The sequence below is a fragment of the Acanthochromis polyacanthus genome, chromosome 17 (genome assembly GCF_021347895.1).
Source record: "Acanthochromis polyacanthus isolate Apoly-LR-REF ecotype Palm Island chromosome 17, KAUST_Apoly_ChrSc, whole genome shotgun sequence".
Classification (NCBI taxonomy): Eukaryota; Metazoa; Chordata; class Actinopteri; family Pomacentridae; genus Acanthochromis; species Acanthochromis polyacanthus.
Genome location: NC_067129.1, coordinates 23,377,309 through 23,397,378, shown reverse-complemented (window position 1 = coordinate 23,397,378; position 20,070 = coordinate 23,377,309). Strand labels below are relative to the sequence as shown.

The 20,070-nt window shown below is 39.3% G+C and overlaps 1 protein-coding gene across 1 annotated transcript in view; it reads left to right on the top strand.

Annotated features, from left to right (window-relative positions):
• Positions 1-2,816: 2,816 nt before the first annotated feature.
• The window catches only part of ntm (neurotrimin), a 528,885-nt gene continuing 511,631 nt past the window's right edge, over positions 2,817-20,070 (top strand). The window contains exon 1 of the mRNA XM_051937546.1: positions 2,817-3,061. Coding sequence (XP_051793506.1) covers positions 3,001-3,061 — 61 coding nt within the window. The 5' untranslated portion in view covers positions 2,817-3,000. The remainder of the gene's footprint in view (positions 3,062-20,070) is intronic.

Genomic DNA, 20,070 nt, shown 5'->3' with positions numbered 1-20,070 from the left:
AAAACTCAACAATAAAAAATGGAGGCTATGCTGAGGCAGTCAGGGCAGTTTATGTATTTGTTCTTCTTTGTTTTTACAAATATAAAATAAAAACTAGGGCTTTTTTTCTGCTCTTTCTTTGCGATGCCGCCTGCTTTGGCAATACAGAAGAACAGCATGGCATGTATACAGCATGATAAGCGATAATGGATCTCCCCAGTGGCACTCAAGTCAGAAACAAAGTGCCTCCAGGGTGCAGATACAGAGCAGAATCAAAGCTGCAGAACAGTAGAAGAGCAACCGCACTCTTGCACTCAGTTCAAAAAAACCACCAATGCAGTGAAGTGCAGGAGCATAGGTGTTGCAGGTATCCACAGAACAGCATGACTTGGAGTGTCCTGTGGGACAAGCACTAGGAAACAGACAAACTGAACAATGTATACTATACTGACTGAACCTAAATTGAGAAAAGTATTGCTTGTCTTATGTGATCAATGGAACTTACAAACCTTATTTTTACACAATAAATTTCTGTCTGTCATCGCTGATGTTGGACTAAGCTCCGCTACTGAAGAGTGGGAAAACTTTTGATAAAACTTTGACTGCAGCTGAGTCATATTGGTTAGAAAACAAAATGCAAATTCAGTATATTGTGTTGAAATGATGGATTATATGTGTCAAAATGTGTGTCTATGTGGCTGTGAGCTGCTTCTCTTACATTACAGACTGAAATGCCTTGTGATGTTTAGATTCATGAATGTGTATAGAATACTTTATGAGCACTGATGGCGACAGAAAACAACAACTGCAGCTAAAAAGGGTAATGTTTATTTATTTGATAGGGACAGTGCACATTAATGAACGTCTATTTCGACAGTAATAGACGTAAATATGCCAGATTATATCAACAATGTTAATTTAGATCTGTAGCCCCTAAGCAGGTTAAAAAAAAACCAACAGAAAAACATAACAATGAAACATGGGCGATAGGTCACAATAAAAGGACAATCCCTCATTCCTCCCTGTAATCCTGACACTTTATTCTCGCATGTTCAGTCCTGGAGGGGATTGACTGGCACTACTGGTAATTACATGTTTGAGTCTAGATCGCAGATTTTGAGAATCGATACCAGAAAGCAGAGTTAGTTTGTCAAACCAAGAATCAGCATGCCCAGCAGCTTGATTGACTTGCTGACAAAAGCAAACACCTACAGACAGTTAAAATCATTTAATTCATGCAGAATGCTTTGCTGTCATAATTATTATTTGCATTAACAATATGGCCATAATACAAGGACTAAGTAAAAACATTTCAAAAGAAATAAAAGAAAAACAAAGAATAAAAGGAAAAAAAAGCAATTGATAGTCTTTATGGCTTCTGCCCATTAAAGTGAAACACACAGAGCAGTTCAAATCATGTGTCATCTTCCCTCCTCAGTTTCTTTTAAGAACGTTGAAGAGGCTTTCACATTCAAAACAAGAAAAGCACTCAGAGAGTGCAGTACTCCGCCAAAGCTGCTCAGTCACTGTATGATTTCCGATGGACGGAATCTTTAAAAAAATCCTGGTTTGCAATGGTGGGTTTGTAGTAGGATTGCAATCATGTGATCATCAGCAGGCAGCTGACGTAGTGTTCACTTGTTGTCATAGTTACAGTGATGCCGTGCCACTATCTCGCAATGATGTAGAAAACTTTAACAAATCTGTGGATCCAGACTATAAGCTGCATCACTGCCAAAATCTAATCATTTGGTCCTTGTGTCATTTCTGACCTTCTCAGAAAATTCCATCCAAATCCATCCATTTTTGAGTGACGTTACGAACACACAGACAATCAGACAAAGCAACGCCAATCGTCACATAACAGAGTAAATATGGATAGATTTTGTTTTGCAGTGGGAACCAGCAAGGCAAATAGTCCGAGTGATGGAAATTGCTCACATCCTTGCTGATGGTCTCATCTTCTCAGCATTATGTTAAACTAATAAGAAAAAACATAAACTTTATCGATCCCACAGTGGGGAAAATTCACAACTACAGTACCTTTAAAGACAGGGATATAAGGTCAGTTTAAGATTATATTATATACACAGTACGCACGGTGTCATCTCGCAATGATACGGAAATCATTAACAAATCTGTGGATGCAGACTGTAAGCCAAATCACTGCCAAAATCGAATCATTTGGTCCTTGTGTCATTGATGAACTTCCCTGAAAATTTCATCCAAATCTGTTTGTCCGTTTCTGAGAAATGTTGCGAAAAGACGGACCAACAGACGGACAAACAAACCGTCACATCATGAGATATTTGCAAAAATGTTTTTCCTAATATTTTCATCATTTGACAGCTTCATTGAATCCACATTAAGCGGTTTAAGATGGCCACTGCTGGTCACAAGGCTCCTGATCTTCCCTACTTGTTGAATGTTAAAATAAGCTTAGATCATAACAAGGACAGGCCTATAGAATACTGCTGAACTGAAAACTAGAAAAAGTCCAAAAATGAGCCCTGTAGGCCGTGAATGTGCCGAATCAAAAGGAAAATGCTTTCTTATTGCACATATTATCTTGGAATACAACAAATACTGTATGATAAATGAGTAGTTTTTAGTTGGGAGAAGCCAGCGGGACGGCAGCACCTCCTCCACTGAACGCAGCAGCACCTACAGTCTGTGTAAAGCTAGACACATACAACCAGAGCAGGACAGGAAGCGAGCTGAGCTGGATTTCACAATAAAGCGGTGGAAGGATTAGTGCGTGTGAATATCATCAAGTGTCCTTAATCCGGAAAAACGAGCCGGACGTGGTCGCTGTCCTCATCGCTAACTTGCTCCAATCACTGCTGCCAATAACCTCACGGTGGAAGGAGGGACTTTGTGGAGCGCTGCGTTGGTGGATGCCGTACAGTCACACAGGAGGACCGGGGACTTGAAGAAAAGCACTTTTCGGGATTTTCAGAGACTCACAGGCTAATTTTCCAAGACGACATCACACATCAGACCAAGCACAGATCCGTGACCATGAAGAACCCTCTGTACTGGGTTATGCTGTTCGGGATGACCATCCTGCTGCTGGAGCAAGGTAAGTGTTGGATTCTGTCATCCTGGCAGCACTTGTTATCGCCACCTTCGGGCTCTGTTGGCTTTATTAAGTGTCTTATTCGTGTGTCGGACAGTGTTTGCTCCTTTTGGCTTCATTTGACACCACGATGCTTGTCATCTAAGCCGCAGTTTAATTAAGCGATTAGTAAGTGCAGCTGAGCTCTGTTAGTGTCATTGGCTGGACTCTTAAGTATCCCACTGCTCGGTTTGGGTGTATTTTTACCCCGGTTATATATATGTGAAGCCGGAGCCTTTTCTCTTCTAAAGTTTGCACTAATCCTGTTAAAGGTAATTTTCAGGAGCAGCCTAGTTTTGCTTCGGTTGCGTGCGCATTTTTTGCATCTCAAAGAGCAACAATAAGTAACATCACCATCCTCCCTGCACACCGATGCAGTCACACAGCTCTTTATTTTATTGCACCTGCTCCGTGCGATTGTCCTTTTGACGGTTGTGGCTCCTGCTGCCCGCGGATCATCCTGACGCATGGCAAATCTCCCGGACGGGAGGTCTTTGCTGCAAAGTTGATTAAGTATTAGCTTGTTCTTAATCCACATCGACTGCCTGGCCAGGTCATCCAAGTTAAGCCATGTATTCTCCGGGCAGGCAAGAAGGCTTTGCTGTTGGAAGAGAGAGCAGTGAAGCAGTTTCTGACCTTGTTTACACCTGACATTAAGATTCAGTCCAATGACCAGACTGTTGCTAAACAGAGGTGCGCGTAAAACGCACAGATTAAGATCCAAGTGTGGGGGAAATAAGAACAGCACCTTTATTAGCCCTTATCAAGGTGGTATGTTTTAGCAATTTATTTTTCTTTGAACTCCATCCACAAAAAGACTGGGACTCAAGGAAAGGAAATTAATTCTGCAAATCCTCCTTGTCTTTGGATAATAACCCTTAAAATCAGTAGTGAATGGTTGCAGAACAAATCGAGTGAATAGACAAATGACTGTAGCGGATTTATTGATGAAGAAAGGAGAGGTGTTTTTCTTTTACTCACAACGTCTCCAGACCTTACATGTCTTACCTCTTTAGCTCCAAAACTGCTGCCCTGAACATCCTGCCCATTCTTCTCTTAATAGGGAAATATCTATCTATCTATCTATCTATCTATCTATCTATCTATCTATCTATCTATCTATCTATCTATCTATCTATCTATCTATCTATCTATCCTCAATGATTTCAGTTGTTTTATTTAAAATAAGCTGAGCCTTCAAAGTTCTGCTTTGTGATAGTTAATGTAGGCTGCAAGTTCTTGTTCCTCTTCCCATATGCTGCCTTCCAAACTAATTTTCATGACCTCTGGTAGATCTCAGATTTTCCATAGTTTTAGAACTTTCAATCTCATTATTTTTACCTTGTAGATGTGTCAGCAGTATATGGAATGAAGTATGTGTTTTAAAAGGAGCTTGTTTTAACTCAATAAAATTCAGCAAATAGTGTAATTGTTAATCCAACGCAGCTGTACTTGTGTCATAAATGGTACAATACATAGCAGGCGACAAGTTCGAACCTGCCCATTCTTCTTTGAATAGGGAAAATCTATCTATCTATCTATCTATCTATCTATCTATCTATCTATCTATCTATCTATCTATCTATCTATCTATCTATCTAATTGTTTAATTTAAAATAAGCTGACCCTTCAAAATTCTGCTTTGTGACAGCCAATTTAAGCTGCAAGTTCTTATTTCTCTGCCCATATGCTGCCTTTAAAACCAATTTTCATGACCTCTATTATACCTCGAGTATTTTTATGCGTATTTTTTTACACATTGCAGATGTGTCAGTAGTATATGGAATTAGCTGTTTTAAAAGGAGCTCAGTGAAACCCATCAAATATTGCAACTCTTAATCCAACGCACCTTTGCTTATGTCGCAAAATAGCACAATACATAGCAAGCGACGAGTTTGTCGAGTGAAACAAACCCACAGCACTCCTGACAACATTTGAATATCAACAAAAATCACAAACTACCACTGGAACAAGCAGCAGAGGAGATGGCGTTTTGTTTTGCGTCACATTGGCATGCCGTTAAAAATGTCTGCTTTCATACACCTAGAAAAAATCCACCCCTACCTACCTTCCTCCCTTCCCCGTTTCAAGTCCAATCCATTCTGCATACAGCCCTAAATTGTGCTGAAGTTATTTGCATATCAGCAGATCTCTTACAGAATCAGAGATGTGTTAGATTAGATTAGATGAAACTCAGAGGGTCCCAATGGGGAAACTGGGTCATTGCAACGGCAGAATAGGGCACCGCACATGACGGGGAGGCAAATGTTATTGCTTTTTGGCTATTATAAGCATTTTAGGAGAGATGACAAGCAAACAGCAAAAGAAGATGGATGTATGAGTAAAGATAGGCAGATTTACAGGTGAGCAGCGGTATCCTGAGAACATGTTGGTGCATATTACTAATACGTAGTCGTGCTCAGGACAGGATACTGCAAATTTGAACGCTTTTGTGTCTCAACAAATTTTGTTTCCTATTTGTTTTTGAGAGTAGATAAAAAGTGAAAAAATCTAGTTAAATTGTAATCCGTTTCAGTTAGCTGAGAAGCTAGAATCATTGCATATTTTAAAGGCAAGAATGAGTTTTCTCTTGCTGTCAAGCAGCTGTTAGACAAGTACACAACCAGTCGGAAGAGAGAGTTGTATTTTGACCATGTTTCTTAAAAGTATACTAGGAATGATGCTCATTAGCTGATAGATGGCTGATGTACTACCTGCAGTAGCAACTGCTCTGATCCTTCACATGAAGAGTGACTTAACAAGTTGATAGTGCTTTGCTGCTTTGTGTGCTCTGTTGTTCTTACACCTACACTCACCAGTGCCTACTTTTAAGATTGCCCACTTCACTTGCAATGGTTTCTACACTGGCCTTTGCTCTTGAAGTAACAGATGAGAAATAATGAGAATTGCAATTTCCAAACTAGAAGTCAGATAAGTTCTGACAACAATGGGGCTAACTATCAGAATATAGTATTGTGCACTATACTGATACTAGATGTACATGATGTGCCCTCCCAGTGTTGTACCAAAAATTGTACCATACTAGAGGTAAACAATTTGGGGAAAATGTAAATGTATGACGGATATTGCAATTTGTGATAGAATTTTTAAAAAATTTTCACGATGTAATAGATTAAAAACATATCATGGAGTATTACTGCATGAGATATCATGCAGCAATACTCCACACAAAAAGTATGGTATGGCATGAATTTGTAAAACTGATGACGTGACAGTTTAAGCCTTGGGTCAGATCCACTGCATATCCCAAATTGCTGCCTTCGCATTGTTTTAAACCACAACTTTGCTCTGAAATACATTTTCAGCTCTGTCCTATATCTCAGTTTATTAGTAACCATACTTAAAAATGACAGTGTTTCAATATAAGTGGTATTTCTTGGGATTTGCCTCGGTATGCGACAGTGGGACAGTGTGTGCAGCGCTCTGCTTCCACTCCCTGCAGGCATAGTGGGCGTGATAACCATTTTCTTCTCCTGTGTAGCTTTTATGGTGACAAAGCATGAGGCATGGCTGCAAAAAACAAGAGCTGTGCGATTAATCGCTTTAAAATCAAATTTGCAATGAGATAAATTGTAATCAGCAAATCCCTAAGGATGTAATTCAGGTTGCATGAGGTGTAGCTAATAGTTGGACTGATGCGTATTTTATCTAATTCGATCAGATTAAAACTTTTAAAGGTTGTTTTTGCTGCCCAGTGATCAGTGTATACTACATGGCTCAGACTGTGGTACAACATACATAAGCCCAGTCTAATTATTTAAAATCCACACCACATATATTTTGCAGGGCACCTGACCCAGATGTAATTTTTTTCACAAATTCACATCCTCCTTTTTTAACATATCTTTTTTCTTTTTAGCTAGCTTATATCTTATAAATATATAAATATCCGTATATGCAAACACATCGTTCACAACTATAATGTTAACTGTACTATAACTTGCAACCTGCTGAAAAACAAAACAGGTGTTCACAAGAATACATCAGCAACACTAGCTACAATTAAAACTGCAAGCAGTGCATCATTGGTGGTCAGTGAGTCCAAGCATGTCCACCAGGTGGTGCTGCGACTGAGAGTGTTTTTCAGACTATGGCCTTTTTGATGGGGACCTGTCAAAACTGTCCACCAAGTGGCGCTATCACTGTGAATGTACATCAGCGTAGGTATGCTATTAGGGCCGGACTGTGATCACATATGTAAAGTTTGAGGCAGATTGAAGCATGTACAGGCTAGTTAGACAGCGCTTTCTGTTTCATGGTGACCCATCCACCAGGTGGCGCTCTCTCTGTGACTGTATTTTGCTCTATAGAATTCATCAGACTTGTACTCTGATCACACATGTATAGTCTGAGGAAGATTGGAGCATGTACAGGCCAGTTATACAGCATTTCCTGTGTCATGGCGAACTCTCGAAATTCCGACTGCCGCCATTTCCACGTCCTCAGACTTTTGCGCAGCACTTTGACAACTTTTGATCACCCATGCCTGATGTACATGCTGGCCAAATTTGAGCTCTGTCGGGGTTACCCCGTTTGAGTCGATAGCTTTTGAAAATGCGCAAAAATTGATCCAAAGTCACCAAGGATGTGCCACGTAATTCAAAATGGCCGACTTCAAGTTGTGATTTGGGTGTCAGTTACATTTTTGTGCATTGTGACAAATTATTTGCACCTACCAAATTTCATAGCTGTAGATAACATGTCCTGGTCGTAGAGCCAGGTGGCGCTGTTTCACCATCTTGGCTCACACCTGTGCAAGTTCCATAAAATATCAAATTTTTCACTGCTATGTGTGCAAATTTTCATGCGTTGTCAAGCATTTTTAGGCCTTCAAAATTGCAATTCAAAATACGAGAGAAAAAATAAAAAGAAGAAACTCATGGGTTTCAAGAGGGTCCTACACACTTGTGGACACAACTAAAGCCCTGCAAAAAAAATAAAAGTTTAAAATGTGCCCTAAAGTACTGCTCCCACTTACCTTAAACATGTAATATTTATGAGCAGCAGTGTGACTTGAAGATGGAGAGATGTGAACATGTACAGAGCTGACGTTAGTGACGAGCTGCTTCAGTCATGATAGACACAAACTGCTTTCACTGCCTTGGAAAAATATTCTCTATTTACTTTTTTAAAATGTTAATTTAAGCTAAGTTCCATTATGTATCATCTGTTGTTCCTTTACTTTCCTGATGCTTTGTTTTTGCCGTGCTACTAGTTTAGATTTAGTATTGATATTTGTTGGCAAGAATCAAATTGAAGTCATCAACCCTGATCGTGGAAAAAAATTTCCATTTTTTTAATGTGTTTTTCCATTCTCCAATTCAAACCCATCGACATGGGATAGGTCACTGTCATTACTTAAACATACATGACTGGTAATTTCTTGGTAAGAATGAAACTACCTAACACAGTAACTCATCTGATTTGACTTGATTGTAATTACAAGTGGAAGAGGTTTGTGTCTATCATGATGGTTTGTGAATGAAGTAATGCTATTTTAATTTGCAAACAGATGTTTAAAGTACTCTGCAGAGAACTTTGCATGTCAGAGCCAGAAGGGCAGGGTGGATGTAGAGACCGAGGCCGGTCACAGAACCACAGAAAAACTATAAGGAGCAGCTGATAGAGACAGTAAAAAGTGCCTGCTCTGCTAGTTGGCTGATGCTGGAGCCACTGTGATGGGAGGCAGTGTACATCTGAATGATGGTCGACACATATAAGTACTTGAAGCGCTTCTCTGTGCACCTCGAGGGGATGAGCCGCAGGCTAAAATTGCTAGGGGCTGCGTGGAGAGATGGTGGGAGGCTGAGTCCAAAATGAAGATCAGTTTAGTTCTCAGCTTGTATATTTTGTGCTATAGCTCTTTTCTCCGTATTCATCTTGCGATAATTTCAAGGAGACAGCTGGCATTATTCTTAATTCACTGCCATTTCGTCATTTGGCTTTCTCATGTGCAATGGGAAATTATGTGTGAATTTGTCAAGGTCAAACCCATCGAGTGAATTGAGTCGACTAGCTATTATTTGGTACAGACAGACATTTGTGTGAGCTCTCCATGAGAGAACAGATTCATGGCTGGCAAGTAATACATAAGAAAGAAGTAGATAAAGAGTGTGTGCTTGAAAAGAGACATACCAATCTCTTTGTGTTTCATGTAAGGTGAGGCAGTAGCTTAGTAGCAGCTCAAACAAAGAGTCCCTCCAGCTTGTCTGAAGTCGATCCCACTGTTTCTGTCAGTGGATTGATTATACGAGTTGCTTTCAGAGTGTTTCCACAACCAAGGAAAGATCTGAACCCCAACAGTTGAACGTGCTCCACAAGAACTAAATGAGCAGACTCCAACATATGAAGGGTAGGTGGGAAGCAATCAAATGCTGTGGGTGGAAAAGAAAACCAGCAAACAATAGAATCAGGAGAAGAAAATCACAACCGCAGTAAAACATCCGAATAGCAAACCATCCCAAACGAGGACGCACATGTTCACTTCCTGAAAAAGAAAATACTAGCGTTTCTTTCTAAAGTATTAATCCAGCTTAAGATAAACAGTGGTAATGAGGCAGCCTCATTGTCTAAGCAGGCTGCCTCCCTCCCTCTTTCTCCGTATGTGGCTGGGAGAAGACAGTGCTGGCTATGTTGCCAGGATTCAGCATAAACTCTTGTGGTTTTTCTGGCTGAGACCCTTGCTGGCTTGTGTATTGTACCCTTGTCCTTCCTCCGTCAGCCCATGTCAGCCAAAGCGAGAATTATAGCCGGATACATCGAAATTTGGAGCAACAGCTGTTATTGGATGGCCAGCTGAGAGAGCAGAGATGGATAGGGGTGGTGGTACGGGAGCCATGGTGTGCTCGTTGTGTGCAGCCTTTTGTTAAAGACATTGAGATCATTGTTGATGGGTAGAGTGTGTTCTCTTCTTATCGCAGGGCTACAGCTACTCTGCAGGGATTTCCAGGCAAAAGAGGGAGAGCAGCTTCTGTAAAAAATGTCAGTGTCCATCTCCTGGTGCACAGACCACATAAAGCCTGGCAGCAGAATGTATAGGCAGAGCAGACGGATAGCCGACATTGGCAGGTACAGTAGATATTTGCCATCTTTGTAGAGTGTTGTGATATCAAAACGTGATAAAGAAGAAAAGCAGTCAGAGAGTGCAGTACTCCGCCAAGGCTGCACAGCCATTGTATGATTTGTGACAGATGAAATCTTTAAAAAATTTGTGGTCCACAGCGGTTGATTTGTAGTAGGATCGCAATCATGTGATCATCAGCAGGCAGCTGATCTAATGTTTACTTGTAGTCATATTTACAGTGACGTCACAGAGCCGCTGTCTCACAATGATAGAGAAATTTTTAACAAGTCCAGACTATAAGCCACATCATTGGTCCTTGTGTCATTTCTGACCTTCCCAGAAAATTTCATCTAAATTCGTTTGTCCGTTATTGAGAAATATTGCTAAGAGACGGACAAACAGACAAAGCAACGCCGATCATCACATTACTCCTCTGTGTTCCTTGAGTAATAAATGTTTGAGTTTAGAATACTTTCAAAACATGGTCAGCAAATGGCTGTTTTTTAAAAATTCTTTTATTTTCTCATTCGCTTTTAAAGGTTTTTAAATTTAATTTGCTCCAAGTAATAACATTCATTACTCTGCCGTGTTCCTTGGCGGAGTAATGAATGTTATGTAAATTGGCCATGAGATGGTAAAAAAAAGCCAAGTGACCCTCAGACAACAGTAGAATACCTCTTTTAATTTGAATATGATGCAACAGAATGCACCGTTTAAATGCACTCTGCGTGAACTTGCCTCATCTACTGTTTCTTCAAATAAACCACCCTCCGGGCACTGGCATGAACCCATTGTATTTTATTGCCCTGTCATGTTTTTTTATGTAATCGGAGTGAATGAAAATAAATGTATAACCCCTTTAATTGAATTTCAATTAAGTGCAGCTGGTTGTAACCCTGAACTATGTTATACTATACAATGTGTGCTATACAACAAACATTCTGTTTAACTCATTGCAGGCTTCATTTCCAGTCTACCCAGTTGCCATGGTGATGTTAATGTTGCTGTAAATGGCACATGGCTTTTGTGAAAACTTTCTAGAGTGAGTGAATTTAAAGTCTGCGACTTGCCTATCCAACAGAATAAAGGAAATGGTGACAATGGATTTTCACACCTGTTTATAGCACGTCTCCTTCTGTTTCTGTTTTTTCTTTTAGCTTATTTTATGTATCTGTAAAGATCAATACAAGATTGTTTAATTATGGCCATACTATACAGGTGAAAGAAATTATTGAAAACAACTTTAAAGTTTCTGTATTCCTCTAATATAATCTTGATGAAAGCATACAGATCAATAGTTTTGATGGTATTTGTAACATTAGTTGGACTGGTGATGTGAGTCGAGCTGCTGAATTAACCTGCTGTTGTGTCTCTGAGCAGAACAATTCTCTGTTGACCCCCACCATGTATGAAGCCGCTTTATTATTTCTGGACACATCCAATGATTGTACAAATATATATATATTTTTAAAATTATTTTAATTATTTTATCTTTCCTCCACCAAGAAACAGCAGGGTTATGTGACAATCGTCGTACGTTTGTCTGCCTGTCTGTCTGTCTGTTTGCAACATTACTCAAAAACAGATTTCGATGACATTTTCAGGGAAGGTTAGAAATGGAACAAGGGATTAGATTTTGGCAGTGATGCGGCTTGTAGTCTGGATTCATGGATTTGTTAAAGATTTCTGTATCATTGCGAGATAGCAGCACGTCGTCACTGTAACTATGACTACAAGTGAAAACTACATCAGCTGCCTGCTGACGATCACATGACCACTGTGGACTTATCAGGACTTATCCGTTTGAAATGATACAAGGAGCAGTTGATTAAATTGTGGGGGTGTTTCCGATTCTCATCAGTTCCCACCGACTGCTACTAATTTAGGTCACGCGATTCGTATCCACACTTAACGTACACATGTACAACACACGCCTGAGCAAGGTCATTTTGTGAGTACATCTATTGTCATATCTGTTGTCATAAACATTCTGTGGTGCCATCATTTCTACCACAAATTTCTTCAAGATTTCATCTGTCGGAAATGGTATGACGACTGAGCAGCCTTGGTGGAGTACTGCGTTCTCTGAGTGCTTTTGTTGTTTAGAATGTGACATGGTGAATAGTGATGGGCAGTTTTCACAGTTGTGCACAATGCCTCTCAATTCTAGCTGATTAGTTTGATTATTGATTAAAACAAAAATAATTGTTGGTGTAATTTCCAATGAAAACAATCAGTTAATGCACTTCTGCACAGCAGTGATACTACCTTCACATTGCAGTTCTTTGTGACAGTTGCAACTGTATTTATTAGTGAATACAATATATACCAAACATACGAAAGATTTTAAATGCAAACCCACCAATAACGAAAAAAAAAAAAGAAGACCAGAGCCACGCAGTTCATGATTAGAGCTGCAAAAGTCTTAAACTCTGGGGTCTGGAGCAGCTTTGCCTGGTTGATGTTCAAGCCTTTCCCCTTGCTGCACTTTTCTGAGAGTGACTAAGTAAGCTGACAGACGCTTCAGTGGCATTGCTGAAGGGTGTTTCTGGTGGGAATTTTGAACAAGGCAGTTGTATCTTACGTTTTCCTTATGGTGGAATATTGAACAAAAAGCAAGGGCTCTGATATGTAGGTAGACAGGACAATAACAATATTAATAGAAAAGACCCAGAGATTATTTGTTGTGATGCCTCCTGTACTTGAAGCACTGTCTGTCTCATGGCTGCATTGAATTCTGGTCTTGTAAGTCTGCGGTTACAGGTGAAATTGGTATTTCTGCATCTTCGCATAAATTGAAAATATCCGGACTTGATGTCTATAAAATAAGATTAATACAGGACAAAGCAATGAAATGAAAACAGAAGACTGATCAGCCAAAGCTGTTTTCATAATTCTTATGTGTTTTCTTCCTGCTGTCCCTCCTCACCTTTAACCAAGAGGTTGCACTAGATATGTCTTTTTTTAAATATAAACTTTAAGGTGTTTTCCCTCAAAGCATGATATTAAGGAAATTAGACACACCGTAAGGTCATTTATGTGCCCTAAATAGCCACTTTGCCTGTTTCAGAGAAACAAGGGACTGCGTTTGTTTCTTCAACAGGCAAATTGCAAATTGGAAGTAATTGTTATCTCATTGTCTTTTTCATTCCTGTGGTGGGAAGCAATTTCCATATAAATTTCTACCTTTGTGTTCAGTGTTGCTTTTTGTCATTTGTGAGTGTAATTTCACAGGTTCATATAAATGAATCATATCTGGGTTTTAGAAAGTTTGTTGTAGGGGATTAATGGAAGCTGGATTGATTTACTCACACTCAGTTTGGGTCAACAACCAATTTTCTGTTCTGGAATTTCACGCTGTAATTGTGTATGGCATTGACAATTCTGCAGCCACAGGAGGAAAACAACATTTCTCAGGAGACACCGAAAAAAACAACACGTTTCTTGAATATAATTATACTGTCAGTGTATAGTCTACCATTCACTCATAAAATGTAACGTGATAAGAAGCCCATGGGTAGAAGAGCACAGACAGACATACCCTGAAGGAAGTGTCTGAAATGTTGCCGTTTGAAATGCAGATAGACATTGCCAAGTAAATCTGTCATGGGCAGAAAATGCTAAATGTGTTAGTCTTTAGTATATATTTGATACCATAAGTTATGGAAAAGTGCTGAATAAAGTCCTGAGTTTGCACATGGCTACACTTTCAGTCCCTGGATATCAAATAACGCACTGTTATCATCCCTGCAATTGCACAAAAGTAAAGGCTAAGCTTATAGAGAAGCTTCTCTCCCCTACAAAGCTTGCTAAGTTCCAGTGAGTTGGTCATGTGACTTGTTGGTCACAAGGGACCTTGCCAGGGAGGGCTGATTAATAAGCAACAGCGATAGTGACTTCAGACTGCGTCTATTCACCAGGTTGTCGTGTCTAAGGAATGCTGCCTACTTCACTCACAGTTCACACTCTGCTATGTTTGTTTCCATGTAAGCAGCTTTATAAAAATGCTGTTGTATTACCATATGTGTTTCCTTTTGGGTTGGTTCAGGTGGGAGGGAGTACCGTGAAACTCTCAGAATTCCAAACTCATCCAATGCTTTTTGCTTTTTGACTCAGAGAAACAAATTTCTGAAGAATTTAGAGGAGCTACAGCAAAGAGGAAATGGGTCCAAGTCAGTCATTTCTCAGTCATTCTGGTTTGTTAGGAGCTTTATTTATGAAGCAGTTGCAGTACATGGAGTGGATTTTAGTGCCACTTTCTGCATCCTATTTGCATAATCCAACAAAACATCTGTTCTTTCAGATTCGATAAAGAATCGAGCCATTTTACAAGCAAAGATACAGATGGTATGTGACCTCTAAAATGAGTGAAATAGTGAAACTAATTATTGTTAACATTTGTTGCAGGAATATGCCATTTCATCTCATTTTCCTACATGATGATTCATTTACATCAGCATTTAAGCTTGCGTTTTGTCACACGGACCAATGTAAATATATATATGTATATATATATATATATATATATTTTGCCAGCAAATTGTGTCCATTGGTTCATAAAGTCAGTCTTTTTCTTGCTGTTTTGAAGGGTCTTCGTTGTGAGTGAAGGGCAAATTACTTGACTGTAAGGAGTTGTACAAACAGTCATTTTTTGATTCATCTCTGGAACACATTAGATTATTCTCTATTTGCGATTTTGAAGTTCCTGGCTTTTGTGCACCAGCTGTGATGATCAGATCAACATTTGATTAAATTTCTCCCATTTCAACGCTGAAGCAAATAGTTTGCTGTCAGCAAGATGGCAGAGTGCTGTAACACATGACCTGTTGTCAAAAGTCTGAAAAACAAGCACGAGTACAAAATCCAAAGTAGATGAATTTTATATGAGGACAAGGAGTTACAAAGGACTCCCATGCAGTCGACACAATCACAGTAAATGGTGGCTTGCGTCTTCTACTTGTCTGCCAGTACAAACATAACCTGGATCACAGCACCGGTGCAGTCCATGTCATGAGGGGCATTTTGTAAAGTGTTACTTTGTATTCTGTCAGAAGGGTCAGTAGATCGAATGTCAGTGCCTGCTTCAGCACGGCCAGAAATGCCCTCATCAGAAAGCACATGTTAGAACAGTTGGGAGAAGTCCAGGAGATCAAGCCACAGTAATATAGTGCTGGCCACTGGAGGCTGGAGTCGCTGCAGTCGTGTTTTTGATTGAAGCCGCAGCAGATGCTTGTACTGTGGAAGCTAGTGTTTTGGTACTGCCCATGGAAACTTGTGTGCTCATGCAGGAAATAATATTTTGGATTTCTGTTTCAGGAGCTTAGAAGTCAAAAAGAATGAAGAATCATCCAAAGTTAGAATCGGTGACTAGAGGATAAGGAAACAAGTTGTAAACACGGGTTATCTTGCAACAAGCAAAGCGGGCACATTCCAGATAATAAATGGTATCCTCCAATGTCAACTGTGATGAACAAGAGCACCTTCCTGTCTTGCTATCTGACTGTAATTAGTCTTTTGTGTCCTTTTTTTGTTTTACCTGCTCAGAGTGACCTTGCCATGATCTGGGAATTCCATTGTCTGTATTATAATCAGCTAATATGTAGTTGCTGTGTCTTGAATGGGTAATGGCGTCTTCTTGTTCTGCTGCAGCTATTCCTCTTCTGCCTACTTTACTGATACAATCAATCTGTTTCTGCTACTTGTCCTTACCAACTTAATTGTGGAGTCCAGCCTTGCAAGAGCATTTACAACCTGAGGTACTTTACTAAATCTTCCTTATGTTCTCTTTATCTGATTTGAAATCTCAAGGGAGAGAAACAGATATAATTTAGGAGGGCAGGCAGTAGATACCGACATCAATCATACACCATCACCTGCCCGGATCCTTGACATCAACACTATGATAAGGAGGCCACTCGAGACTCTGCATGCTCTTATGCATTAATAGCAGGAAAGCATCTTGCAGTTTGGAAGCTATTTTGTGCTGGGGGTACTTAACTAGTGCAGTGGTGTAGTTGTAATTTAAGAGCAGGTGGCAGAGCTAGTGGTTAGAAAATACATGGTCTGAGGAATAATCTGTGTGCAATTATTAAGGGTTTGCCAAGGCATTTGTGTGAAGCATGAGAGATAATATTTCAATTAGTGCTGCCATTGATGACGCTGGAAGCTGCTTGGCAGAGGCCTTTGTGGTGGAATCTGGGCAAGTGTTAATAGGAAACAGCTGAGCCTCCTGGGAGCAGGAATCTGCATTAAAGATACAGTTGTCATTTTATGCTGCTCTTGAAAAGCCTCATAGTTCAGCTGCGAAGTTGTCTTTCCAACCCTAAACCTAAGAGCACCTCATCCTTCCACGATCACATTTCATTTGAAATTGCTCATGATTCAAGATTTAGGACCTTTGTTTGTCACGAACACAATTATACACAGTTCAACGTGCAGTGAAATGTACTGAGCACCTGTTCAAGACCGAAACGACAATAATAATAATGCCTTCAGGCAGTGATAACGTCGCCCTGATGGCAGCAGACAGAACAGTCTGTGGTTGGGGTGGTGTGTGTAACCAACTGCTAACAAAGGTGACAGTGTTCTCAGCTGAAGGAGGAGGCATTTGGACATAAAGGCATTTATTCCAAATTTTTCACTGGAGGAGCACAAAGTGTGCTGATGCTCATCCCTCTAATCTTGTTATTGATGAATGCAAAGTTAACAGATCAATACAGCTGATAAAACTTTAAGCACCCCTGAAAGCACCTGCAGGCTTTCTCAGTGTCACAAAAAGCTAATGAAGAACAGCAGAGATGAGTTAGGATCCTTAAGAAGCTTTGTACTTGTACTTGTTGTTCATGAGTGCATAATATTGCAGGTCCACGTTTCACAGTTTATGAATATTCAACGAGGAATTTCAACCAAGATTTGCCACATTATGGATGTTATAATGGTCATGCTGTAGACTTGAGTGATTCTGCTCATGTAACAAAGCATATGTCTTCTGAAGACCCGCCCTGTGCTCATGAATATTTATGAAACATGTGTTGGCTAAGAAGACTTGCTGTATTATAGTGCAGAGTGACTCCATGAGCTTACGTTCTCAGCTTGTGTTTCTTGGCATCTGGGCTGGTGTGTTTTAGTTGTCATTCTGTACTAATGTAGCTTTTAAATTGCAATCACATCAGCAGCAGCTGTCTTAAACGAACCCTTATGCTTTTTAACAGATTGATAAGAATAATGCATCAAGCTCACAGAATGTGCTGCTTTGGTGGTCGAGCACTGCTGATGACCAAAAGCAGATTTAATGTGTGACTGTGCTGCAGCTACTCTAATTCTTGTAATTACTTTGAAATTGTCTTATGAAGAAATGCCAGGAGAATATTTCCACATAGGATTCTTGTCAGTGCTGTTTTTTTTTTTTTTTTTACAATGTCTGCTGAAACCAGTTTTATTTGTTGTGGTGCCTGTTTTTTTTAAAAATTAGAATCATAACTGTCATCATCAAGGTAGATGAAAGTCAGACAAAAGGAGTATATATGTGTCTGTCTGTCTGTCTGTATACATATATGTATGAAGTTGAGAATGAGGTCCATTTTATGTTTTACTGTTCAGTATACAAGGATATAATGGAGGTACTTTTCAGTAAAATGCCTGCTGTTTATCATTTCAATCGCTTTAGAAGGTGAACCCTTTTCATGGCAGAATTTCTTTGCCAGGCCTTGGATAGAAAGTAACATATTTTGTTGAGGACTGAGGTGCAGAACAATATGTGTTTTGGATATATTGCTGCAATGCTAATATATTGGTGTCTTGTAAATCCATGAGGGTTGGTCATGCTTGTGTGCCTGAAAAAAAAATAAAAAGTGTGTGTGTGTGTGTGTATGTATGTATATATATGTGTGTGTGTGTGTGTGTGTGTGTGTACACACACACACACACACACACACACACACACACACACACACACACACACACACACACACACACACACACACAAGAATAATATATACACACTCATACACATCATTAGTGTGTGCACTGAAACCAACTTGGCAGGAAAAAATAATATAACTGTTGTTTCAGGACTTCATTTACAAGCTAATTTTCAAACTTCTTTGCTTTACTTCAGACTTTACAATGCTCATTAAATTTCATGGAAGCTTATGTAGGCCTGGCTTATAATTAATGCTCAACGGTTGAGTGGCAATCTTAATAGTCTTTTAAATGGTCAATACAAAAATGAATGTTTCTCATTAATCACAATCCCATTGCTGTGATTCCTGCTAAGCCGTTTTCTCAGCCTTGCAATATCACAGTATTCATTTGGACCAAAAGTTATTGTTCCAATAATAAAAATAAAATACCTTGTTTTCCCTTCTTTTAATGGATAAATCTTTTGAGATTTACAAAATGCAGTATATTGAAAGCATGCTTTCAATGTGAAAATAGGCTTTAATGATCACATCCCTGCTTAAAAAAAATGCTTCTTGATCACTTTGCAAGTCTGCAGGCATCTTTAACTGCAATTGTGTGATGCAATCAGTCATAAAATGATTGTTTACTTTGTGATTTTGCACTGAATGAAGGCCAATACACTCAATAAGTTGAGTTGCACACCTGGGTTGTAACAAATACAAAATAGTATTAACAAAAAAGAAATACTCAGACCACCAATGCCTCTGTAGTTCGCCTGAAATGTGGAAGGAAATGAAAGGAAATGTAAGAATGACTTTCTTTATTGTGATAAATAAAGGTCTTGAATGTTGAATCTTGAATGACATCATTCTCTTGCAGGAGGTGCAAACTTTGAACCCATAGCGATCAAATAGTAGCAACAAACGCACTGTGGGCCACTCGGACATTGTGTTTTTAGTTTGAACTGATGTTTTTCACTGCTGCTTCATTGGATACAGAGCAATAAAAATATTGCATGGCAGGCTGCAAAGTCTTTTTCAGATGAAACAAAATCACTGGTTGGGAATTGAGCAAGACAGATGTGCATTCTAAGACTTATGTATTGGACAGGGAGAGTGTAACTGAGGTTGTTTTCTGAAGCTACAATTTACAGATGTCCATGAACATATCCAACTTCCAGTAGATGCTACCATTTGATGTGCCCAAAGTGCCTTACATGTATTGTTGGATACTAAAATTTACCAGCATTTCCAAAATGTCTCATGTGAATTGGTGTGTGCTATGATTTAGCTGGGGACAGAGAATCCTCCAGTGTCCACTGAGTTACTGCAGTGCTGCAGCTCAGATAGGTGTGTGATCATAAAATACTTCAAAAAAAGAATGAAAAAAGGTTTTTGGTATGTCATCCATAGACAGATCATTTGATTACTAGATTAAAGTTTGTAAAATGGACTTTTAAATAATAGTTTTATCGGAATGAGTCATTGGGTTTATTGTTTGTGGAGACAGCTGGCTGGAGACAGAATTACACAGCAGCTGGAACATGAAAAATCTATTTTAATTTCACTTCTATGGTGTCACAGTTTGATGAAGGAAAATGATTCTTGGTTTACCTGCAGGGGGTTAGATAATAGTACAGGCTCAAGTAAGATAGCTTTTGTTCATGTGACTTCAGATAGATTTTGGTCATTAAAGACTGAAAAGGCTGAATAAATTATTTCAGGATGCAATACTGGAGAACGTTTAACACAGGAGAAATTCTGAGTGAATTAAGACCAATTACGTACAACAAGCCACAAGAGATTAAGAGCTGTTTTAGTGAACTTCACAAATCCAATACACATAATCAAAACTCTTGCTGATGCATTGTTTTCTGTCTTTGTGTTCTTGTAGTACATCAAAACTTTGAGATAGGAGACTGATCTATCAACATTCTGCTACAGGTTTGAAGTAGCCGTTTCTCACACACAGTGAATGATTCATTAGT